Source organism: Pungitius pungitius, chromosome 3 (genome assembly GCF_949316345.1).
Source record: "Pungitius pungitius chromosome 3, fPunPun2.1, whole genome shotgun sequence".
NCBI lineage: Eukaryota > Metazoa > Chordata > Actinopteri > Perciformes > Gasterosteidae > Pungitius > Pungitius pungitius.
Window position 1 is genome coordinate 18,743,017 of NC_084902.1, and position 26,141 is coordinate 18,769,157.

Below are 26,141 nucleotides of genomic sequence, written 5' to 3' on the forward strand. Positions count from 1 at the left end.
CTTCTGAATTGTAAAAATGGAATCATATTTATGTTGTTTGTTTAATTGCAGGATCCACAATCATGGTTTTTATTATGACGTTATAAATGAATACATACACAGCACAGATATAACCATAAGCAAAAGTGATTCGCTGAAGGAAACCACAATAAATGCTACAAGCGATGTATGAATTTGCATTTATGTGTATGTGCACCGAGCACAGTTTGGATATGATTAGCGAGCAGCAGAAGTAAAAGCATCCACATAAACTGTTGGCTTTTATAACATTATTCCCTCAAGGTCAAAAGCACAGGAGACATTTTGTGCTTTTGAGCAAAGAAGCTAGCAGGAGGTCTGAAGAGTTACTTTATCTTGTAAAGTCTCCAAATGACGAATGATGGTAAAGCTGTTACAGCTAAACAACACTTATGATGGACTTGGTAGTTAATGGTAATTAAAAAACTTTGGCATCCATCATCTTTTAGTAAAGTAAATATGTACGCAGCCTGCCGTCGTTCATTATTGTCTATGCTAATCTGCACACACACACACACACACACACACACACACACACACACACACACACACACACACACACACACACACACACACACACACAAAACAGTACTACGAGCTAATGCTTTCTAGTGACCACGCTAAATACAGGAGAATCAGTGAAATCAGCATCAGCATCCGTTTTAATGTAACCCAATTGGCCAAGGAAAGATTCATAAGTGTTCACTTTGTAGTTCACTTTGCTTCCTGTTTAAAGCTCACACCTTTGAACACAGTATCAGTGGTTTCACCTCATCGCACAGTACTTAAAAGTTTATGCCATTTACATGTCGGGGAGATAGTTCTCTGCAGAGGGATTTGACTCAGTGATGAGGGCTTTATTGCTTTGCAAAGGACATATCTTTCTGAGTTACTGTTAGAATACATGCATCAGAACACTGTTGCAACGTGCCAAGTTTAGTATTTCAGAATTTTGTTCTTAAAATGTATATAGCTTACAGTGCCCAGAACCTCCCTGTAAAGTGCCATTACAATGACTTACATTATGCATATACATTTTAGTGTGTTATCCTGCAATTCATCATATTTTCCTTTTACGTTTCAAAAGTTGCCTCGAAAAAAAACATTGTTTATTGAAATTGAATAAAAGGTTTTCTGTGAAAAGGTGCAGTTTCCCTCTTGTTATTATTCTACAATACTCGCTTCCTCTGCATGAAGGGGAGAAAAAAAGCTTGAGCCATACTTTATTCATGAATAATATCATCATATTTTATAATAGTTTGTTTTTATATTTGTTTCATCTCTTTAGGCTTGGATATATTCCCTTAGGCAGGGACTTCTTTTTTATATTATGAACAGCAGTTCATGAACACATCGATGCGATGCAATAAAGCGTGCGAGGTATAATTCAATGTAAATTTTATTCACTCATTTAGTTTGAGGATTTAACGTTTTGTGCTGATTAGCAGAGAAACAAACATGGCCTCTCGTTTTGCTCTGAGAACAAAGAGCCAACCGCCCATAAAAAGTCTCTTTAACAGCACTTTACTGCCTGTTAAAAAATATGGTACTAATTACCAGTGGTACGATGTGCCGATGGTCACCGCCATGGTTGAAATCCGAACGGCACAACTAAGTGCAATCAGAGTGAGAAAAAGGACACACTGTTCATTCACTTCGTGTTTTATTGTGTTTTTTAATTTCTTGCATGTCTTCTGGGAAAAGTCAAACGCACAAAGCAACTCGCACTGTCAACAACAAGCATTTGCTCTGAATTAAAACACGTAAATGCAATGCATGCCCTCATGGGCATGGGGCTTGTATGTTATCGTTGACATTTTTCCTCTCTGTAAATAGTGCATTTCAGTCTTCAACAAGACAAATGTTCTGCTTAAGACCAAGAAGCAGGCAAAGTGAAATAAAAGAATTTCTGATCATCAAAGTAAATGTCCTTTGCTTTAGGACAAGCTAGCGCATTTAAGTATAATGAATTGAGTAAGAGAGCATAAACTAGAGGCGGGAAAAATATTTTGGTAAAAAAAAAACTAATGAACAAAATACAGCACGAGGGCCTCTATTACTACGCTCAATTAAAATTCCGTATCCGGAAACATCTAAATGAGTTCAGCAATGGAGTAATAGTGTCATGTAATTACTGCATCTTTTGTCAAATGTAATTATATCATAATCAAAGGCATGAGAGGGACAAATTCAATCAAAAACATTTAGGGATAGGCCATGAGAGCAGCAACACACACACACACACACACACACACACACACACACACACACACACACACACACACAGACACACACATACAGAGGGAAAAGGAGCTGCTACACGTCACTGACTGGAATAAACATGTTTCCTTTGTTCGGTGCTCCCGCTCTCATGGCTCCTTCAGACAATAGGCACACCGTAAAACTTCAAACACACACGCAGAACGATGGCGGCCGGCACAGAGGAAACATCAGCTGCGGCGAGGACAGGGCGGCTGGCCTCCAACAACGTCAGTGTCGGCTGGCTTCTCATCACACAGCAGCCAGTTTAAAAGCACGAGAGATGTGCTAGGCTGATACTGGCCTGTTAATAAGAATCCGATATGGAAAATAAAAGAAGTTACTCTATCAAAATATTCTGTCATGAAACTACATACAAGCTACTTTAGATTTGGTTATCTGCCGGCAGCACTTAAAATAAAAGCAACTTAATATCAGTCAAGCTGAGAGGAAATTAGCTTTCAAGAGTGTACAACAAATGTTTTCCCCCAGATCAATGCAATTTCAACACTGAGGAGTTTTGTTACATTTTAAATCTTAAATGATTGAAAATCAATACAAACCACATTGGCAACCTCATTAAAAGAATCAAACACTAACACTGCATGTAGCTGCGATCACACTGACGTGTGAGTCACCGAATGAGAAAGTAACAACACAGAACACACCACAGGGAAAAACCAATAACAAGACATCATTTGGTTTGCTGCGTGTCGGTGCGATGCTGCGCGGACCGACATGGGGGAGACAGGCGGGTGGAAGGTTCTTCCTGGAGGTGAGGAGAGAGTCTACGGGAAGTTGGTCGGGAAGAGGCTGAGCGGCTGGCTCTCATTGGTGGGCAGGGGGGAGCGGTAGCCTTCGAAGTTGCGTGGGATGCTACCGCTGGTGGAGCCCGAGCTGTTGCTGAGGGTCTCGATGCTGCCCTCCCTCTGCAGCTCTGCACAGACACACAGAGAGAAAGGGAGGGGGGAGAGAATGCTGAGCCACAGTGATCAGGTGATCTGTTTTCAAGTCAGTCAGACAACACGACTGTCCACGTGCACAGTTTGTCCTCTGACACACACCGTCAGCACTGTGTGCTAATTCGGACAAAAAGGATTAAGCACATATAAAAAGTAGTAGGCTGTTTTGGTATCTGTAAAGAAAGGTGTATTGTAACCAGTATCCATAAGCCCCCGACTTCCTCATTGATCAAAATGAAGGGCATCTAATGATGTCATATTCAGGAAGCAAAGGAATGCTAAGGAATCAAGGTCAGCTGGACATTGCATAACGGTTTCATGTAAAAGCTGGAGGTGAAGGGGTCCTTCTAAAATGCAACCAAGGTCAAAAAGCATATGCAGTCATGTGATTAGACCGTATATGCCGAAAGGGAACATTCTAGCAGTTCACCGACTTACCTATTGGCAAACCTTTCATCTGTATTTGTGTTTATGTTCTATCGTGTTATATCCAACTGGTCAAAAATATTAAAGATCTTTATTTGTGATTCAGCTGTGTAGATCAAACATGAATGCAATTTAAAACATTTTTTAAACGCAACCTGTGCCAAGAGGCACACAACATGAAACATCATTACTAGATTGAACAGAAAGCAGGAATAAAGAAGGATATCTCTTCTGATTATTTTACCATGAATTACTCATCCAATACAGTTATTAGCAAGTCCACAGCTGTGAGATTATAATGTTGGATAAATGGACAGAATGGCGTGCGCGTGAATGGCAGCCCAGTGCTAAGAATGGGAGTCCAGTACTGAACCTGCGTGCTTTCAGACACTGTTAAAATGATGAGATCCATGAGTTTAGTGAGTGCATAGTGGTTTAAAAACGTAGTAGTGTACAGCATAAAACCTCTTTGACCATTTCCAAATAATAGAAAAAGGATTGAACCCAACAGGAAATGCACTGGTAAATGACATGGCGTTGTTTAAATGCCCAGCTCCATATAAACATGCTGACATGATGTTAATAAAAGCTGAGATGCTCTTTTTTTCTTCTTTTTTAAAAAACTTTTTTCCACAGCAGCTATAAAAGAGTATCAAACAATGAATTCTTTCTACAGTTTGAGTGGACGTTGAATGGTACACTACGGTCTGTCAAAAACTGCACAGTGAGTCAGTGACCTTGAGATGAACATGAGGTCTAATTAGCTTAAGAGCCTTTTCAAACTCGTACTGCACTGACATAAAACCACAGCGTGCGTTTAATACGTCCTGCAGATGTTCAGAGGCCAACGTGGAAACTGTCTTTGTCACGTACGGCATGCAGGAAGTGGGAGCTTCTTACTTTAGCCAAGGGAAACCTAATACAAACCACACTGTTATTATCCCAGCTAACACGCAATGTGCCACACTGCAGTGTTATCCCAGCCCCCCCTCCCCCCTCCCCCCTGTTTCATTCACCAGCACTACACGGGGCAGACAGGGCTGCAGTGATCCCAGGCAGAGCGAGGGCTATAAAGGAGGCCACTGGGTAGTATTGGGTCTTTTATTTTAACGCTAGACAATGTTGCTGCTTTATTGTTATACATTCAGGAGGCTAATGAATTGGTATGTCCTCGGTGAAATACAAGATGATGATGTTTTTCCAGCATACCAGCAACTGCAATTGCACGGTGATAACAGTGTTGTTTTGGATCAGGTCTGTATGGATACATCAATGAGAACAACATACCAGATATGTGCAGACTTCAGTAAAAGTGTGATCTCTAGTTTCAAACACTTTGGTGCTTTAAAAAACAATTTCTTACTACTCGCACAAAGTTCCACAGCGCCAGGGTTTATCTGTATGAATATGGGTCATCAGCACTGATATCAGTTTTCCAACCACAGCTCGAGGCAAGCAGAGACAAGTGGTGGAGCCACAGAGGGTGAGCCTCACTTCTGCTCCGCGGCCTTACACCGGTCCTGCTCTCCTACTACTCGTCTCAATGCCGAAGTGACACCCGAAGGACCTGTAGGAGGATGAGGGACCTCTAGCAAAATGCTGCTTCTTTCTAGCCATGGTGACTTTATTAAGCTGTGTTCTTTCTCTCAATCAGTCGTTTGCACTCTTTCTTACATCACAGCTTCCCTGCTTTCTACCACGCTGACAGGTCTGCCAGCCACTTGCCCTCCCAGCTGGCCCTTTTGCCAGCTCGATTTGCTCTCTTGCCGTGTTATTGTAGGCGCCATAAGCTGCTGAACACCCCAGTAAAGCCCCAAAGGCCTTTTCTAGTGCTGCCTAATCCACCTCATTGTGTGACGCCCACCAGCCATTCAACAAGTCTTAACCTCTCACGCCCCCGACACAATCCCCCAGCACTCTAATGTTGGAGATCTTTTCCTCTGGGCCTGATGTCGCTAGGTAAAGCAATATGCTTATTTACAGGGGGGTTTTGTCCCAACCATGTGCAGATAATACTTTTCTGCACAGAGACCAATAAAGAAATGGAAACAACTGTAATGTTTGATTGACCGAGGCTTTTAAATGACAGCTGATATGAGACAGCGGATATTTGCGGCTATTAAATACAAGTATATAAAATACATATATTAAAAAACAAATATCAAAGCCGATAACAGCCCCTTAAGTCTGTTGCATGAGGTGTTTTCTCCAGTGTTTTATTTTACTAAATGAAAAACCTCTTAAATAGCGTTTAGACCATTTTAGGACACTCAAAATCACTTATTTTCCCATGTTTAGCCTAATCTTGGAAGACATTCTGCTGTTTGCTGTTGACTTTGGGACTGGAGCTGTCACGATACCAGAGGCTAGACTTCAAAAGAAACTACCAGTCAAAAAGCTATCAGTAAAACAGCAGCGGATGCCACGTGTGGAGATAACAGAGGAGGTTTTTCAGGCCAATGTTGGATAGATTCTTGGCAATGTTAAACAAGGGGGAAGAGGTGGCTGCGTTTTAGACACAATCCTCACCCAATCCGACGGAGACACATATAACAACTGAGAGGCAAGTTAATACCTCATCAGCCAATCGGACATACAGAGGAAATGATGAGAAACAACGCAGTCTGCACCCTCGACTGTGAACAGGCCTTAATCCTCTTATACCCTCACACAAACACACACACACACTCTCCAGCATACACACTTTCATTTTCATACGAGCTCAATCTAACCTCAAATGCAAAGCACTACAAATACTCTTGTTGAAACTGAAGAGAAAAAAAGAACACAGTGTCACATTCAGTAATCGTTTTTCAGCTAAACATGCTTCTTTTTATATGCATTCATCTTCAGTTTAGTTACTACCATCAGTAGTTACAGCAATGGCAACATAGAAATAATAATAATAATAACATTTATTGTTTGATAAATGCTAAATCTTTTGTAATTCTTCACTTGATTGGACTAAGTTTGGGGTAGGTTTATGGGTTAGGTCCAGTTTAGTACAGTTACAGGCCTACAGAAAGTTCAGCAGAGTTGAACCAGGAAATTAGTTTGTACATTTTGATTCAACAGACAGTTTGGGTGATAGTGTTACCAAACATGATTCACCAACTGTAAGCAGGTCGTGCCAAACATAATTAAGAATGCATTTTTCAAATACTAAAACGATATAATGGTTATACATTACAAACACACACGGGGCTAAATATGCATAGGAGGTCCTGTGGTCCTGAATGGCTGTGCGTTGGTGTGTCATGAGCATGTTGTGGTGGGACGACACTCACCACTGAGAGGACGGATCAAAGAGAAAACAAAGGAGCTCTCAATCAGAGTGAGACTGGTAAGAGATCCATCCATCCATCCTCTCTCTCTCTCTCTCTCTCTCTCTCTCTCAGAGCCTGGGATGGAAGCAGTAACCCATAGCGATGGTATACTTATCCCAGCTGATTGTTTTTGTGTTTTAACTTTAATCTCACCGTTGGCCCCAGCTGGCTCTGATTAGTGCTCTCACGTCACATTCCAACCCCCAACAGTCTCATACACACACACACTTATGCTAACCACAGACGTTCATGCCAACTTGGTTGACATAAATATTGGTGCTGGATGGAATTTGGAATTAACCCACTAACAATTAATGAGTGTTCTTCTATTGTCACTGCTCACATGTGGACAAAACAAGTCATAGTGGACAAAACATAAAAACTCAAGACACACCTCCTTAGACTCTACCTTGACTAAAACACTAACAAACTGTAGTACTAACAAACCGTAGTACTTAAATTGTACTTATAATGGCACTTATCTATAACATGTTTAGAAACTGCTTATTTGATGAAAATTGTACTTTCTTGTTACTTGAGTTTGTATCTCTACGGTTGAAATGCACTTATTGTAAGTCGCATTGGATAAAAGCCTTGATTTCAAAGGATTTGACTTTGGCATCCCTGCTGTTGATGGTATGGATACCTCAATAACGTGCCCTGACTGTGCATGCTGCATTAACATGGTTTCCCTCACTTAGGTGAGATGCAAACATCCAGAGCTGTTGTCTAATGTTGCCAATTCCAAGGTGGCAAAAGATAAAGATAAAGAAACTGTGACTGAAGAGTTCCAGTCTCAAAAGGAACTCATGATTTCGCTAATGGGGTTAACAGCATGATCAAGTTCAGTCTTTGTAGTCCTCTCTGGGACTCAAAGAAACACTTCTTAACCTTCCTCTTGTGTTCGCTTTCTGTTACCATCTCTTATGTTAACGGGTCGGTTTTGACCCGTGTCTTAAATCAGCTGTAAAATACACTAAAAACAATTAGCTATCATCCAATTTGTTTCTCATCTCTTGGTTACCTTGTTAGGCTTCCATATCCATGAAAATATTGGTTTTATTAATTTTGGTGTGGGCCCCTGGGCCTTTTTTTGTCAGTATACCCCTCGATTTCAATAAAAAAAAAATGGTAAAATGAACCTCAACAGAATCATATAAATAAATAAAAGCTTCTTGTGTTACCTGACTATTACTAAGCACTATTAGAACACATCTCTTAAATAAATTTGTTTTATTTATTTTTTAATTTTAATATTATCAACTATAGTAACATCTATGGTGTTACGGGTCAGTTTCGACCCATATATATTTACTTCAAGAAAAAGGCAAAAAAGTATTTTTTTCAGCAATAGAACCTTAATATAAACACAAAAAGAAAAGCAGAACAGGTCATAACACAAAATATAGATTTGCAAGGTCAAACAAACAACCAATCCAGCAAATCAAACCAAAATACCAAATCAGAGTAAAAGTCTCTGTGTGCAAGAACATGCATGTGTATGTGTGTGTGTTTAGATGCATGTGTGGCAAAAATGGTGGATGTGGGTCCACAACACAAATGCGTTACATGCAGACACATCAAGGATGTTGTAAAACACAACCATTGGCCATCTCCTGGTCATTCGCTGGCAAGTGTAGGTGGCAGTCAGCTTGTCCAGGTTGGCCACTCCTCCTTTGTTTTTGTTATAGTCGAGGATGATTGTGGACTTTTTGTCACTTCCTGATGACACAGCTGCATCTTTGTGAAGAGTCGACATAAGTATCACATTACGTTTTCTTTTTGGACAATATGAGACAACAGTGGTGGTGTCTGTAAAAGCAAACTTTGAGGAAAGTGGAGCCCTGTCCTTCACCTGCAAGATTTCAGCAGGTAGCTCAGGTTTATTTTTCTTCACTGTGCCCACCATGGTAAGTTTCCTCCTGAGAAGTTCTTGTCCAAGGTCATAGCTGGTAAAAAAATGGTCACAAGTGATATTGTGACCCTGCAGTCCAGCAGTCATATCGAGGACCACACGTTTTCCTTGGTTCTTTTCGGGGATGCCACTCGCAGATTCCAGGCATAGCTGGTTTTTGCATCGCAGGCTGCCCAGATTTTTATGCCGTACTTCCCTGGCTTACTGGGTATGTATAGCCGGAAGGGGCATTTTCCTCGGAAAGGGACAAGACGTTCATCCACTGTCACCTCTGCCCCTGGGTTGAACATCAGTGGAAGGAGCTGCGTCCATCTCTCCCAGACATCCCTGATGGGGGCAAGCTTGTCAGATCTTGCTCTGGTATCTCTGTTGTCAAATCTGAGGACTCTTGATATCATGCGAAAGGTCTGAAGGGACATTGTTGCGCGGAAAATATTTCTGCCTGTCGATGCGTCCCAAAGACTATCAGTGGCCTCATTGCAGGATCTGTACACTCCAGCAGGAAGAAGAACACCAATACAGGCATCCAGGTATTCCTCATCAATGTCTTTCCACATGTCGCCCTGGACTTTTTTTCCTTCCAGGTTTGTCATAGCAATGATGACTCTTTTTAGTGACAATGGCATAAATAGCTCAAAATGAGCATCCCCTAAAGCTCACATGATTGGGAGAGGAGCTGTCTGTCAGTGTTTTGGCTGACAGTTCACTTATGATTTATGTTTTGGTTCTTATTATTGCTTTATAATCTGACTTTTATAACCGGGTCGAAACCGACCCGAACAACACAAAGGTCATAATTTCAACCAGAGCATTTTATAATTTAATGAAAACATTTTTTTTTGTTTTATTTTGTTGAAATAGAGGTTCTTGACAAAGTCAAAAAGCCTTGACGCAATAAACTAATTTACGTGTTTTTTAATGCATTTAAAACTTGGAAACGGGTCGGTGCCGACCCGAACACCAGAGGAAGGTTAAACATCTCCAGGTTGTCAGTGCCCCATAACAAATATAGTTGATTTCTTCTTACAAATGTCAATCAATCAAAAGTAGTGGCATGTTATACGTTCAATAACTACTACTATATGTAAAAAAACATCATTAATAGTAAAGACTTACAGATGTTTTACACATGAAAGCATGGCAACGCTGCTACGTGAGCCTTTGCTCTGCACAATCCTTAGAAAGCTGGCCAGTTGGACGACTGAGTCCACATTAGTGGGAAAGCTCATTAACATCTACTGGAGATCATCCTGATGGACTGTGAAAAGCCAGGCTTAACACACCCTCCTGTGTAAAGGACAGCTCACATTAATGCGGCTGGAGACACTAACACCACATACGGTATATTGGGATAAAAGACATGTGCGGCGTTCACATGGCGCCACGTGATGGTGGCTGATCTCTTTCATTTTGTCCACGGCTCAAACACTGGTGACTAGCCTGAATCAAACTTCATGGAGTTTATATTTTTATAATTTCAAGATGACAGGAAACGGTTAGTGTTGCAGTCCTGAGTTCATCCAAAAGGTCTAAATCTTCACCTAGTAATCACACAGGGAACGAGATGTTTTAAGCACCTTTATAAACACACCAACAGTCTCCAACTCAAACACTGGCAAGTCCACAGAGGATCCTGGCCTCACGCTTGAACTCCACAGGGTAAACCCCAGCATGCCGCTAGGCCCATGAATCACGACACTCAACAGGTTACGTGATTAAGAAACAAATGAAAAAGAAAGTAAGAGATTGATGGGACTAATTCAGGCCCCTGAACGGGGACTTTCTCTCCGCCTTCTCTGAAAGCTACACCACCTCCGAATACACAGCTGACCACAACTTTCCCATCGGCTGCTCATTTAAGAGTGTTATAAGGGGTGCCAACAACAGGCCGGGACACTCCTGACACTCTATGTGGGCCGCTTTGAATTAGGCCTCTAATGAAAACCTAGTGCTGACCCAGGACTTGACTGGCTACTTCCTCAGATCAGACTGGCAGCCGCCTCACAGCCGGGCACTGTGTGCAACTTCTTTTATAGGCCCACTGCTGCTTACGGGCCAAAGGAGAACAACAGACCCAGACTGCTCTATCAGATGAGTAACATAAACAGCAAACAGGAAAAATAATTGTGTATTTATTACTTTCAGTTACACACAGTTTGTGACTGTGGGTGATTGGGGAGCACGGTTGGCCCCCAATCAGAGGGTTGGCGGTTTGATCCCAGGCCTGGCTAACCTGTATATTGATTGCTCCTGTCACTGGGACTACAGTGTGTGAATGTTACTGACAGGCAAGTGGTACTGTTTATGGTAGCGCCTGTCTTTCTAAGAGAGGCACCTACTCTTGCACATTACTGGTAAAGAAAGAAGACACTTTTTATATCTGAAGCTCCGGTTACAGGATCTATGGAGTTCCATTGTAACCAGTGGAAGTCAGGACCAAAACGTCCTCTTCCATGTTCAGGTCATTGTTGACTGTCGAATTAGCAATTTGACACAAGAGAATGGAGATGGAGTTAAGAGAGTCTACATCTGTTTGGTTCCACAAGCAGGCTGTGTGCAAACTAAATGACCGTCAGACAACAACCATTGGGTTCCCAGATTGAGTTTTGACATGTGCTTTCCAACTCTTCTGTTCTCTTTAGCTGCATGTAACCAAAAGGACTACAAATGGAGACCACTCCCAACTCCTTAATCCTGGTCCATTGCCTGGCTCATATGTCAGGATGTGATAGTTAATAGATTTGCACATCACTTTCCTCATAACTGAAATCGTCTTGTGGTCTAGATGATGCAGAGCAGCACACTGTGAACAACAGAGGCACATCAAAAACCTGAATAAAAATATTCACAAATGCCAATGCTTCCATACAGGTCACAGGAGGGGTTTTATATGTATAAACCACCCCTGGTCACAAGATCACACAACTATCTCACACAGCTCTGGAGAGCTCACCAGTTTGTGGAAATGTAATCTCTTTTCTACATCTATCAAAGAAGGGTGCTTGAGGCTCAGATACGCACAGTCAACAGTAAGCATATTCAAAGAGTTCTACTAGTGTAAGCACTTCACGTGCAAACGGCCTATGGGGGAGAACAGGTGCCACTGTAGACTACTGAAATGGTCTATCCTGAACACACATACACACTCACTCTCACACAGACACACACACACACACTCAAATACATATGGTTGGATGTTCTTTGACAAGCATCTTGGGAGACCCCTGTGAATGGTTTTGGACAGGAGGGCTGGTCTCAGCTGAAAGAGGTTGCTGGTGTTGGTGTCCACTGAGGAAACTAACAGACAGGTGTGTGGCAGGAGGCTGCCGATCATCATCACATCACATACCTGAGCAGCCCACAGCCAAGACAATGCTGCTTCTGAAGACTGTGTGTGTTATATAACAGTTGTATGTCTTCCTCAGTTCATCTCATTCTGGCTACTCTACTTTGCATGGATCAATATTGACGGCGTGTGTTGAACTTCAGGCCAGGAGTCTCTAATGCTGTCATACATTAACCTGCCTCTATACACCAGGACAGAATCTAACATTAGGGGGATCCTTTCTGATGCTTGATAGTATTGCTTTCCAAAACTGTAGATAGTAAACCGCCACATCAAAGTCAGACGACTGATTCTGATACAGCTTTGATTAATTGTACAGTTAAAAGGGTCGTCTGGTTAAGCTGTCTAAATATAGTCACAGTAGTAACACACATACTGTAAATCAAACACACATTTACTCACATACACAAAACGGCCTACGAGACCTTTCCTGAAGCAAGTGTGAAATCAGAACAGCGGCACATGAGAGCAAACTTGTGTATACACCTACAGAGCTGGAACAAGGCTCCATCAAGCACTACATCAATGTACTATGGCTACTTGTGTACAGGTTAACCTTGAGAGACACACAAACACGTAATGTGCACACAGTTGTACACACAGTCAGCGAAGGGTCAGACGGAAAAAGGTTCAGCTGGACTGTATGAAGGAGCAGAGTCCTTTGAAAACCTGCTTGTGGCCGAGAAGCCAGATACAAAAGGAGCATCCATTACATTTGGATTGCCTTTATATGGAGTAGAAAAGCTGTCTTCAAGAGGACAAATCTAACAGGCTACAGTTTGAATAAATAGAAAGTCAGTTGTTGGGTATATACGGTTTGAGCTTAAAGTAGCATGATTTCTTTCATCTGCTTCCATGTGAAGCACGTACTGTCTTTGAACTGTTTAGATACGGGTCAAGACCGCAGAGGTCGAAGGTTTTACATTCAAAACTACCAAAGAATGCAAACGACGTGCAAAGATGTAGCCGCAGGCACATGCAGACACATGCACACGCCCATGCACACACACAGAAACAGGGTTTAGCATGAACACTCACCAACTTGCCAAATGCAAAGAACAATGAATTGCTGTGAGAAGTGCCACCAGGACAGTAGACGACGATGCTGATCAGTACAGATTGTGGACTATTTATGGACAATAACAAAAAGTCATTGCATAAGGGGATTTCTTTTTAAATATGCTTACAGGGATATGTTGACATGATATGCATGAGTGTCAGTAGATCAGTAAGTAAGTTTCTTACACACATTTCTGATGCATTTTAGTTGAAATTGAATGGAAAATAGTGAATATTATTTTATACTTGTTAGGACCATGGGGTTACTGTGGATCATCAGCAAATAATGACATTTAATAGATATCTCTTGTTTATCAACATTATTCCATCTCTATTTTATCTAGCCAGAATTCTAAGGAGTTGTAAAAAAATACAGTTTTTTATATTGATTAATGCTGAAAGGTTTCTTTGCATTGTGAAAAGTAACAAGTTGTATGGAAAAGCTTCAAAGAAGAGGCAGATGGTGCACTGCATACATATTCCAGATTACATGTACTAGCATGGATATAACACTGAAAAACTAGAAAACATGGTTACAGCTGTAGCCACAGCATAGTTTGCAATCTGGTAGTAGATAATAAGTAGATACATTATAAAAATCACCCCTTCTATTTTTAAGTAATCGCTTCAATTTGACAGACATCAAATATTATTTTTTCACTGACTAAAGAGAATTCATCATCATCATAATCAACAACTAGAAAGGTTATCCAGGTTTTAAAACTTTCCAAACAACAGGAACACAAAACAAACACAAACTAATTGGGCTTGAATTGACTTATAATGTGAATGAAGATAAAACAAGATAATTTTAAACACACATTTCCAAAAAGATAAATTAGAAATATAAAATAAAAAAAATGTTAGATGTTGACATCTAAAAACTATTCAGCATTACGTATAATGACAGTTTGTTAGCCAGGGAAATCCCTGAAGACAGAAAGTGCCATTCAGTGGATGTTTGTACTAATGTTCACAAATTATTTTTAGGGTGCGAACGGAGAGACAGCTTGAAGAGGAAGACAAATAAAATCAACCAATTGATGGCTCCACCCTGAGGCCCCAGGGGTCCTGACTCTTTGATAGAACGTTGCTCTTTAGGTTCCAAAATTGTCAAGGTGTAGCCCACTGCCCAATGTGCTAACATTTATCCTGCTATCTCTACTCTTCCTTTTCCTCTAACCCATTTGTAAGAAGGAGGACATGTCCTTGGTTGGACATTCTGTTGACAGGAAGTTCCAGTGTTGTGGAAAGCTGGCTTGGCTCAGCTCGGCTGCCTCTCCATTATGTATCTTATCACTTATTCATGCCACTATATTTTATTGATACACACACCCGCATACAGGGTCATGTTAGGAGAAATAGTGTGTGTCTGATATATGTGTATACATGAGAGTGAGTATGACAGGGTGTGAGAGAAGTGGGTGTATACAAGTGTGCATGGACCCCCAAAAACACATTATCTGTTTAAAGCGTGAGCCGGCGTGTGAACACAAACACTTTGCCTACACTGTACCTGTTTGTTTCCATCTAACCAGTGATCTAGGTTCCAGTATTTGGGATATTGGATGTGACTGATGAGATGCAGTGTGCTGGATAACAAATTAATATAATAATAGTAATAACGTTAACGTTGTGACCTCCCTCTGATTTCCCAGTTAGGAGACTTTATTTGCTGAATCTTATCTCCTTTGCATTACAGATGGCAGTAATATGAACCGTGGGTGGTTTCATACTTGTTATGTCAAGATCATATAAATATATAAATTTACTTCTCCACCAGCAAATTAACAAATACCGGTACTTACTTACAAATTACTTACTTACATACTGATTGCACAGAACAATTGCTTTGTTGTTTTCAACTGGCGTATCTCCTGAGCCAAGTCTTGCTGAAATTAGAAGACATCCACACGAAACGGGTCTGTTCCTTTCCATGTTTGACCTATTCGTAATATATCTTTATGGGCTTTTCCACATTTTCAGATGTGTGTTGTGGATTCAGCAGAAGACCTCAGTTGAGTCAGGTGTCCTTTCAAGGCCAAAAAGAGGTCAGTGTGGTTGGACCTTGGCTGTGAGAGAAGCAACAGAAGTTGATCATCTTGATTGCTGCACAAGATGTGCATCTTGCATAATGGCCGTAAGTTTCAGCCAGAGCGACAGTTTAGAGGAAATATCCTGGATGTGGTTTGAGTGACAGCTCATGGATAAGGGCAAGTTACGTGGTGCAGCCAGCGGACAAGTGCTTTGCTGCGTGCCACTGCCGGTGGTACAGCAGATTGGGTGAAGTGAATCGCCGTCGGCCGGAGACCATTTCTGATACTCTATACAAAGTGTGTCTCCGGTCCTCTTGTTGTCCGACCGAGCCAAAACAGACACAAGAACGGGGCTTTAAAAAGCGCTTTCTTCCACTCTCACCATCTCTTCTCGTCATAATTCTCTCTTTCTGCTCTTGCCCTCCTTTTCTGTGAACCCTTACAGCCCCTTATCTGTGTGTGTGTGTGTGTGTCTCCCTTGAGCGAGCTGTTAAGTGCAGTCTCCAAAAAACTCTACAAAAGCCCATTTGCAGTCAGCTGGAGCGGCATACACACAAGCGCATACTGACACTAACGCGCATAGACACATATAGACACACACACTCTCACACACGCACACTTTTCACACTTCCCTCTGGGCAAACGAGGCAGAGTGGCAGAGGCGAGGCTGGGATAAATGATACAATGATATCCAGGCCTGACTTGTCAGTGGAGTTGAGAGAGGATGAGGAGGAGGCGGATGAAGAGGAGGAGGGGCAACTCTGAATACAGGAATTATTCTTCATCGTCTCACACTGTCGCCGCATATTAACCTCAAACTCTCGCCTGGCAACTAGAGTCGGAGAGAGGGAGGGAGGTAGAGAGAGAGAGAGGGAGGGAGCGAGGGACGGGGGAGCGGGGGGGGTGTGTGTGGGGGGGGGGGGGGGGTTGGGAAGAGGGCAGCGCTGAAGGCCAGATATAATGACCACACTCTGCTTTCACACTCGTCATCTCTTCTCTCAGCACCATACTCTCCGGCCTCAGCCAGCTACGCACTCCTTGTTCTGTTCTTTCACTCAGTCCCTGACGCCACCCCCCCCCCCCTGTGTTATTTCTTTCTGTCTGTCACAGCAGCGCTGAGTAGCTTTCAGGGAGAGAGTGCACGCATTTGCTCTCTCTGGCACTCCTCTTGCACGCTTTCTTCTCTCTCTTTGGTTAAAGCAAGGGGACAACATGGCCCTCTGGGCATGTCACAAAATGATTAACTAATAGTTTTGAGTTAGTCAAGTATCCAAATGGTGTGCGTGTGTGTGTGGCGTGAGTCCATCAGTCTATACATTAGGCCGGCTATTGAGACCATAGTCAGAAGTACGCTGTGTCTAGTAAACATGGAGCTGTACATCCAGGGAAGCTGGTGGCTAATTCATCTTTACCGGTGGCAGTTGGGCCACAGCAGCTCAGTGACCATATGAGGGATGTGTGGGGGAGGCACGGCTTATGTAAAAAAGTGACAACAAACATATTAGGTTTTGAAACAAGGCTAGTGGGCATTCCCTGCAGAGCTAACCCTTCACACCATTGTGTCAATTCATGTGTCACAAATTTGCTCATCATTCACCCAAGTTGCAAATACAAAAGATTCAAAAGATTTCGCCAGTTCAAATAAACCGATCTCTCTCTGATGTTTTGTTGTTGTAATGGCACCATAAAGTTAATGCAAAGCGCAAACATTCAGCGCTAAACCGGACCTTTGCCTAACCCCAATCTTTCCAGACAGAATGTGTGTCATCTTCAAAATAATAAATAAAAGCTGGCTCTGGATATCCGGTATGATTCATCTGTGATATGAAATCATAACTTGAAGCGAGCAAAATGTAAAAATACTACGCCCTACTTGACAGTCAACAATTTGGTGACACATTCTAGACACCAAACTTCATAAACAGGGTACCCAAATAAAGTTTCTTTTAACTCTAACCCAAATATACTTTTTCTCAGAGACACTTCTCTTTAGTGGTTTGCATGCTTACAGAATGTTATGAACTTGTGCAAGAATATCTGCTAGTCAGCCAGAAAGACACTGCAAGAAACTAAACATGTGTACAAGGATTGTATACAAGTGTATAACATCACAAATGTTAGTTTGTGTGTGTGTGACTGTATCGTGATGTGTGTATGTGTAGAATTAAAGCCGCCAGCACTTGTCTGTATTGATGTATAGGAAAAGAAGGACCTCCAAGCCTGCACGCCCCCCACCCTTCCCCATGTTGTTGCTCTTATGATAGCTATCAGTGTAGTAAAACAAGGCCGAATAGCAGAGAAACCAGTCAGCAGGCAGGATGGATAATAGCCTGGCTTTGTGTGAATGGAGTACGCGGCCAATTCAAATACAGGATGTATTGTACCACCATTAAATCACAGCTGTCTGAGCAGGCGTTCAGTCTAGTTTCCATGTTTCCTTAATAGACCAATTAATGATGTTTTCAAAGGAAAGATTTATGTAATAGCAAAACTTAAGAAGGCTATTCATTTTTATACAATAGTAAAAAAATATATTTTTTTTTTGCTGTGCGGTTTGTTTGCATGGCTCCAGGCTTCTATGGTGCTCATAGGCACAAATCAGCTACTTCATTGTAGAGTAACTCAAGAAGCACCATGTTTGAAGCATACCACCATCACCCCTTGTAAGATTGTCCGAATAAAACTTTTATGTATGATTGGAATACTTGTTCTTCTGAGTTTGTATCTCTATGTGGAAATGCACTTATTGTGAGTCGCTTTGGATAAATATAATGTAATGTAATCTCTAAATAAATACATTTTCATCCATGGACTTTTCTGATTACATACTTGGAGAACTCTGGTTCACATTAAATCCCCCTGAGAAATGCTTACACCAATACACAGTATATAATCCAGTAATGTCCTGTGTATTCCAGGTATCATTCTACCACGCCGTGCTGCAAACCTCTGGGAATCCCCCATTGCCTCTGTTAGTGACATTCAACTTTTTCAGTGAATTGGTTGGATAATCCCTAGACATCGATACAATAGGCAGATCAGTCTGATTGGCTGCACAGAAGAAGTTGGGAGATTATTTATGATTTCTCTTGGTTGTTGAAGAAGTCGACTAATGATGAAAAGACAGTTAAAACAATGCATTTCCCCAAAATATAAAAATAAAAGTCTGACTTTTCCCCTAGTAATCAACCCTGTCACTGTACAACAGGGATACATCAGTCTGCACTGGAAAAGCGGAAAAGTTACACCCTTTGCTTGGCACTGGGGTGTGATTAGTCTGTGCCATTCATTATTTTCAATAGCACAGTGGGTGTCATGGTGGGTGTGAGGCCCCATTATGCACGGCCTGGAACTTAGTAGAGCACACGCTATTCTGGAGTTTGGCAGCATTTCATATAGCTACAGTTGGAACCTTCCAATCCTATGTGCCCTAACATCAGGATTACCCCACCCAAGACACCTTTACAAACACCGTGATGTTCAACCAGCAGCATCAAGCGTGTTGAATGCATAGAGACACAGCAGGCCGCTTGATGTTCATTTCAAACTATACACACACAGCCTAGGAAATTACCAAAAAATTGATGTTTATGTCATATGCCCATTGAAAAGTCTCTTCCCATTAATGACCAAAGCAGATTTTTTGTCTGTGAAGTTTCCTAGTACAGGGATTAATAAAAGGTAGACATTGGCCTCTCCTTATATGGGTGTATTTCTACTACTCTTGCCTAGAAAGGATGAAGTATTTGAGCTTTTGAAATCAGAAAGCTCTCATCTTAAGTGAAATTATGACAAAAGCAGTTTTAAAATCAATCAGACATACTTATTTATAAAATATATGGATATTATTTATCCAGGTAGTTTTGAAGATAAGCTGCAAAACTGGACATTCAACAGAAAAATAGATGAATGAGTAGATGAACCAATTACTGCCCACAGGGACTAATAACTAAAGCAATTATGGTACTTTAGAAATAAGTAACAGTAATGAGTAATGTATTGCATTTTTCCAGTCATGAGCCCAACACTGAGATGCATTCAGTAGATTACAGGCTCTTAGCAGAGTCCAGTGGCATTAAAACATTAAGGCACTGTATTTGATAGGTTGTTCTAATATACAGTGCACATTCATCAAATGGAAAAGGAACCCTTGGCCCAAATGGTAAAATAGCATGCTCCTACTATAATGTTGATTAGTACATGGGGTGAAAAAGATAAGCAGCATTGTGTTGTCTCCTTAAGATTAGGTGCTCGCATATGTTAACAATGCCTGTTAATCTCATTCTTTCTTTATCATTGATACATCATACACACACACACAAAAACGACACACGAACAGTAGTAGTAGAACCTTTCCAAAGCCGACATACAGTATGTCCACCAACCAGAAGCCTACGCTCAAGGTTCCAACACAGCAAATGACCAATTATAGAGTCAGGGTGCCTGCTGGCTCACAAACATAACACATTTAAAGAGGTAGTGCAGGTCAGTCGTGGATATACACACACACAGACAAGTTTACATTCGACCACATGTAGGTATTAGGTATTTGATAGAAACACACATCTCTCAACACATGCGTGCGCACAAACTCAGATAATTGCAAACACTTGAATATACACACACACGTAAGGAGCCTTGTAACAAATGCACTTGCATTTAAATATATGCACACACAGGCTCACATTTGCAGACATAACTTAAATATAAACACATGCAATGGGTACACAAATGTATGCATCCACACATACATACAGATGGGTGGACTGTATGTATGTGTGTGAAGGCCTCCAGCTTTACACATTTTGTTTTTGTATAAAATACAAAAATATAGGAGCAATTGGTAGACTTGATTAAAACCAATACATGCCTCTACATGCGCACACACACACACACACACACACACACGCGCACACAGAAATGCTCTCAACCTTTTGGTGCTGATAAGGCTCACCTAAATATTTGTCTTGAGTCGAGCGTTGAGAGAGCCAGCTGAGTTCTGTGCTGTTCAGACAGTTGAACTATTATTCCTATTATTGTTATTATTATTAGTCCCAGCTTCTTTGAGTTTGGATCCAACACACAGAGCTGGCTATGACCTTCTGGTTGTGGGTGGTCCTCGGCACCATTAACTCATCAATCAACCAAACTCAACACAACACATTCAGTGCTCAGTACAGCAACATGAAAAACAAACGAAATGCTGTTGGCACCTTGAGTTCAGGATATTGCATCTAAATCATTATTCAGTTTCACTATAAGTTGTGCAGGCGGTGAGTCATAGATCGTTGGCTCTTATCAGGAGATGATTAAGACATTTTAAGGCTACCTAAAATCGAATTTACAGTAATATTTATGTAAGAATCAAAATAAACCAACCATGTAAACATCCTGTTCTTAATGGAAACCCCATTTAATTTCAAGAACCATATGGTTCGGTTTCATTCAAGATGATGGGGTGTGTATTGTTCTGCCAAGCTTGTTCCAGATCAATAGAGTCTAAAGGCATTACAAAGAAACCCTCCGTAAACTGTAACTTGGGTTTAAATTCGGTCCAGATAGAAACACTTCTTTTACCACTTTTGTTAAAAGTGAATTAATGAACACATGGGATTCAATTGACATAATTGGAGACAAAGGTTCACTGTGTACAGTCTTAAAATAAGCAAATGAATGAAGGACTAATTATGCACTACAATGAAGAGAAACATTTTTGCCTTACCCCCAGGCCCTTATCTCTTATTTTGAAGTGCTCGAAGCATTCAATGGATCATGAAAAAAATTGTTGGTTGGACATTCAACAGAAGTTAGCAGTTGATTTTTTACATTTGATGTACTAATATAAACATGAAGAAGCTGGCGGCCCGATAAACTAATATGTGAACGGACTCTACTAAGACCTACACATTAACCACACAAAAGCCTCATGCAGTCTACCGATTTGCATAAAGAGCTTCTTAATTTTTTTTTTAATGAAGCTATTCAATTTACTCCTTGTCCACATCACGACACAAATATAAATATACAGCATAAATACTCAAAATGACATAAACTATTGTATCTATCAATTACTGTACATTGGTTATTATTGCATAACGTTTTGTATATTGCTATGCTAATGCTAAGTATTGTGCAGATCTTTAGCAAGTCTGTGTCTGTCTCTGTCTGTCTAAAGAACACTTGATTTACGTACGCCTTTTAACTATGTATTTATTCCTATAGACAATGCATCCACAACTCAAACTCTATTACTCGTGGGAAAATGTTCATAAAATAACCCATGAGCCCATTTTAGTGATGGGATGTTGGTTCGAAGTAGACAGCACTGTGTCACAGGTACAAAGTGGAAATGCTTAAGTCAACAAATCTCCATTTAGCTTTTCTCTGTGGCTGATTAATACGACACCCAAGTGATTAAACCTTTTATGGAGTGGCTGCATGTCCCGTGTAAACAAATAATATCTGATTTCTCTTCCCTTGGAAAACGCCTCCGATGCACGGCAAATGAAACCACCGCAAACAATGAGCAACAAAGATTGAGATTCAATAAAAAATAGCTTTCCGCTTCAAAAATATATATCATGTGAAATGGCTGAATGCAGGTAATTGGTAACGATGTCCTTGTTCCTCAGCTGGAGTCGCTCTTAGCCGAGACGCACCAGTTTGGGTTGAGCAGTAGCCCACTCTCCATATGGCTTCAATGGAATTTATGTTGGACACGCACCAATAAGCCAAATCTAGTTAGCAACATTATATCATTGGAGCCAAATCGAGTTTCATTCAGAGTGTGCTTTAGTCGTCAGTGTCTCTCGCACTCCCTGGGCTCCTCTACTACGCGTCCCGTTCTCTCCCTCCCTCCATCCCCCCGTCCACCGCTCTATGTGATTGTCACCTGCCCTCCGAGCTGGCGACGCCGGGTCTCGGCCTTAGCGTGAGAGCCCCATTACCCTGACTGGAGGCTTTGTTTTCCCTGTGAATCTGCGAGAGTGTCTCTGTGAGAGTGTGTGTGTGTGTGTGTGTGTGTGCTGGAAGAGAATGTCCGAGAGATGGTGATTTGTTACATCAGTGAGCATTCCAGCTCCGAGATCCTCTGACCAGAAAGCTGGGAAAAATGGCTTGTTTGTTGCTGTGTTTCCAAGCAAATATTTTATTGCAAATGATCATAATGCAAACAAAAATGGCGGAAAAACCAAACTGTAATAAATAGAAGTGGAATTTCCCAAATAATGACAGGGTCAGTTGGAACTGAAGTTTGAAAAGCCAGCAGAGAATTGACTTGTCGCTGGGAAACATGTGATAATAAATGAGGAAATGTGTGTATATGATAGTTAAGAGTGTGTGTGTGTGGCCTCGATATATGTGTTTGCAACCAGGTTCAAGGTTAGCAGCTCTTTTGTGCTGTGTGACGAGGCGCCGAGGCCACATCTCCTAGCAAATGGAGACACTGAGCAAGATACCATCTGCCTTCGCCCATCTACGCCTCACACCAAGACACACACACTAACGGAATCAGAGAGGCTTTAAACACACACCATGGACAACTCAATTTATGGCGGAAACATTTTAAAGTGTACATACAGCGACTGTGAATAATTCACTGAATGTCACAACTGCATCTCTCACTGTAACCGGGGAGGAGCGTGGCATGAATGGGTCCTATGTGGGTGGGGGGCCATGATCCAAATGTGGCTTTGTTTCCATAGAATGTCACAGGATGTGTTTGTAGTCCTTCCTGTGTAACAAATACAGCAATGAATTTAGTGGAAATGAATGAAATGGGTTGAGCGTGCTTCATTTGAGTGGAGCAGAGATGGGGACTCGAGTTTGAGACTTGGACTCGAGTGCGACTTAAGTCGCACACACAGTGACTTAAGACTTGGCTTGAGACTCGTCCTCGAAAGACTTCCGACTCGACTCGGACTCGAGCTTTGGGACTCGTGAACAATGTTTCATTTTAGGAAACATCTGATGAGCTCGCTATACCCCTCCCTCCGTTACCTGCCTACGTAACACGTAACACGTACATTGACATATATTGCTGGCTGCGCACACGCGGCCACACACGAGGACAACAATTTGTTGTCAAAGATGTCGAATGCAGCGGCCGCTGCTGTGTCATTCGTCGTGAGCTTTGGGTTCAAAACCTTCCAACAAGACGGCAACAAAAGAACCGCGCAATGCAAAATATGCGCCATTACAATAAAAGATTCTGGCTCAACCACGTCAAATTTTATCAGGCATCTGAAAACCCCCCCTGATAGGTGAGTAAACATGTTTAGCTAAGCAAGCATTGACCATCTACCGAAGGGGTGTCAAACTCATTTCAGGTCCGGGCAGATACTGCCGACTTCGACTGAACGCGGGCCACTGACGATCGGCGCGAACGGCTGACGACTGACAGGGGGGTGGCGCTGGCAGCCCGATCGACGGTTCGCTGACGTCGGGACGTATGCACTCCAGTGGCGGACCGTTTACTCTGCGATCTCCTTAAACTGTCTCTGCTCTGCTCACTGAAGCAAAACAATACGTGGACAATAAATATCAGAGCCAAGAGCAGCGAGTGTAGTCAACTACTGCTGCTAACACATCCCGTCAGACCAGGATTATTTATTTATATCCGTAATGAACTTTTCTCCTCGTGTTACCCTGGTAACTGCTGTCATTACAGACGGTTGCGTCGATTTTTACTGTGAAAATCTACGTACTTCCGATTTAGCGGCTACGCTTCGTATTTTCATTTTATAGGAAAAACCACAGAAAAAAATTTACGGAGTAAAAAGTTGTTGGTATGGTTTTTTACGGTAAAAGGGACGATGATAAGAGATAGGGACTCGAGTTTGAGACTCGGACTCGAGTGCGACTTAAGTCGGGGGGGAATCAGATCCCTTAAACCCGAGGGTGGGGGTTCAATCCCAAGGTTCTGACTTAATATGTGGACATAGAGTCCTTGACATGGCATGACAACATACAGGAATGTTTCTTTGAACGATGGTATCGGTTTTCTTTTTTTACTGGAACACCTTTTTACTGAAACCCTCATTTCAGGCCTGTTATTGATTGATTGATTGAAGCATTTTATTTCTTGAACATTTAGACATTAACAAATAAGATATTTAAAAATCAACATAGACATAGACCACAAAATAAAATGAAAAAGTTACCTTTTGTTCAAGAAAAGGAGTAGAGGAAAGCAAACGCTTATAGATCCCTACCCCTATCTTTCGGTTAAATTAATCTTTTACATGATCAACGTAATTTCCTATATATGTTTACAACCTTTTTTTATTTTACTTGCACATTTAGCGGATATACCTCCTACATTTATTAATATTCTCAATTAATATATATTACGTTGAAGATTAAAATCACTCCTCTGTTCATCATACATACATACACCTATTAGTACACACACTCTCTCTCTCACACACACACACACACACACACACACGCACAAATAAATACAATTTAAATTTCTCTCACTGAATATTTTCACAGATCTCATATTTGGCTCTTTGATCTTATCTTATAAGTTGTTCCACAACTTCACCCCACAGACCGATATGCACCTGCTTTTGAGTGTAGAGTGTACCTTTGGTTGCCTCAGTTTCAGTCTCCCTCATAAATTATAGTCTCCTAGTCTGTCACCAAACCATCTTTGAATGTTTCCTGAAAGTAGGCTGTTTCTTGCTTTATATACTTTATATAACGACTATAATCTATGAGGGAGACTGAAACTGAGGCAACCAAAGGTACACTCTACACTCAAAAGTGAAGTTACTGTACTGATAACAGCACCATACCATTTTACACTTCAAACTACAGTGAACTATATCAGTGTTTCTCAACTGGTGGGTCCCGACCCACTAGTGGGTCGCGGACCCGTTTGTAGTGAGTCGCGGGTAAAGCGGCAAGTAAAAAAAAAAATCATCCTGGGATTTTATTTTGAAGGGACTTTCTCTAATGCAGCGGAGTGTCTGTGTTTTTCCGGCTCGTCCGTCCATGTTTTCAGTCAGCGCGGCAATTAGAACGCGGAAGCTTTCATTTCAACGTCTTTTTGATAGATGGTGGTAATGAAAAATATTTAGATAGGAGCTCTTTAAGTCTGGTCTAATAACGTTGAATATTATGCACATCCAATAGTGTGTGCATGGGTTGATACTACTTATGGTAAGAGAAAGAAAATACAGTATACTTGTGTAGCTCGAGTTTCAAGATGTTTGGAGAGCAAAAAATGGATATGAACCAATTGAAACGGCTGTAAAATGTTACTGGGCAGACACCATAATGGCCTGCCAAGTAATGATATAAGTGAATCAGTTGATTCATTTTACAACTGATATTGCATATTAAAATCCAACAATAGAGAGAAGGTTGAAATGATCACAAAACATCAGAAAATGAACGCTGCTAATTAACAGTACAACATTTAATGAAATGGTCCAATTAAAGCAAATTCCCACTCTCTCTTACTCTGTATTCAATGCCCGTCCCTTTCTCTGCGGCTCGTGACAAAATGTTAAACTGAGCCTATGTTTTGCTGTATAAACTGAGGAAACTAGGATCAGCATACGTCTAATTCCATCCATCACCTTCTCTCTTTCTCTGTCTCTTTGTCTTATCTCGTCCATGTATCTCTTCTCCTCACTTTTTTCATTTCTGTCTGTCCCAGTGAGGAGAGTAAACATATAATATGGGGGTGAAAGGGAAACTATCTAGTAATCGTTGAGTAAAATTCATTCCCCCTAACCCACGTCACCACATAAATATGCGCAAAAGCCGACAGTAATCCTGAAC

At 41.4% G+C, this 26,141-nt stretch overlaps 1 protein-coding gene across 2 annotated transcripts in view; it reads right to left on the minus strand.

Moving 5' to 3' along the window:
- Window positions 1–1,650: 1,650 nt before the first annotated feature.
- Window positions 1,651–26,141, minus strand: part of bcas3 (BCAS3 microtubule associated cell migration factor) — a 260,468-nt gene continuing 235,977 nt past the window's right edge. For both annotated transcript variants that reach the window (XM_037479089.2, XM_037479079.2), the window contains one exon: window positions 1,651–3,214. In XM_037479089.2, the coding sequence (XP_037334986.2) occupies window positions 3,066–3,214 (149 nt within the window). In that variant the 3' untranslated portion in view covers window positions 1,651–3,065. The remainder of the gene's footprint in view (window positions 3,215–26,141) is intronic.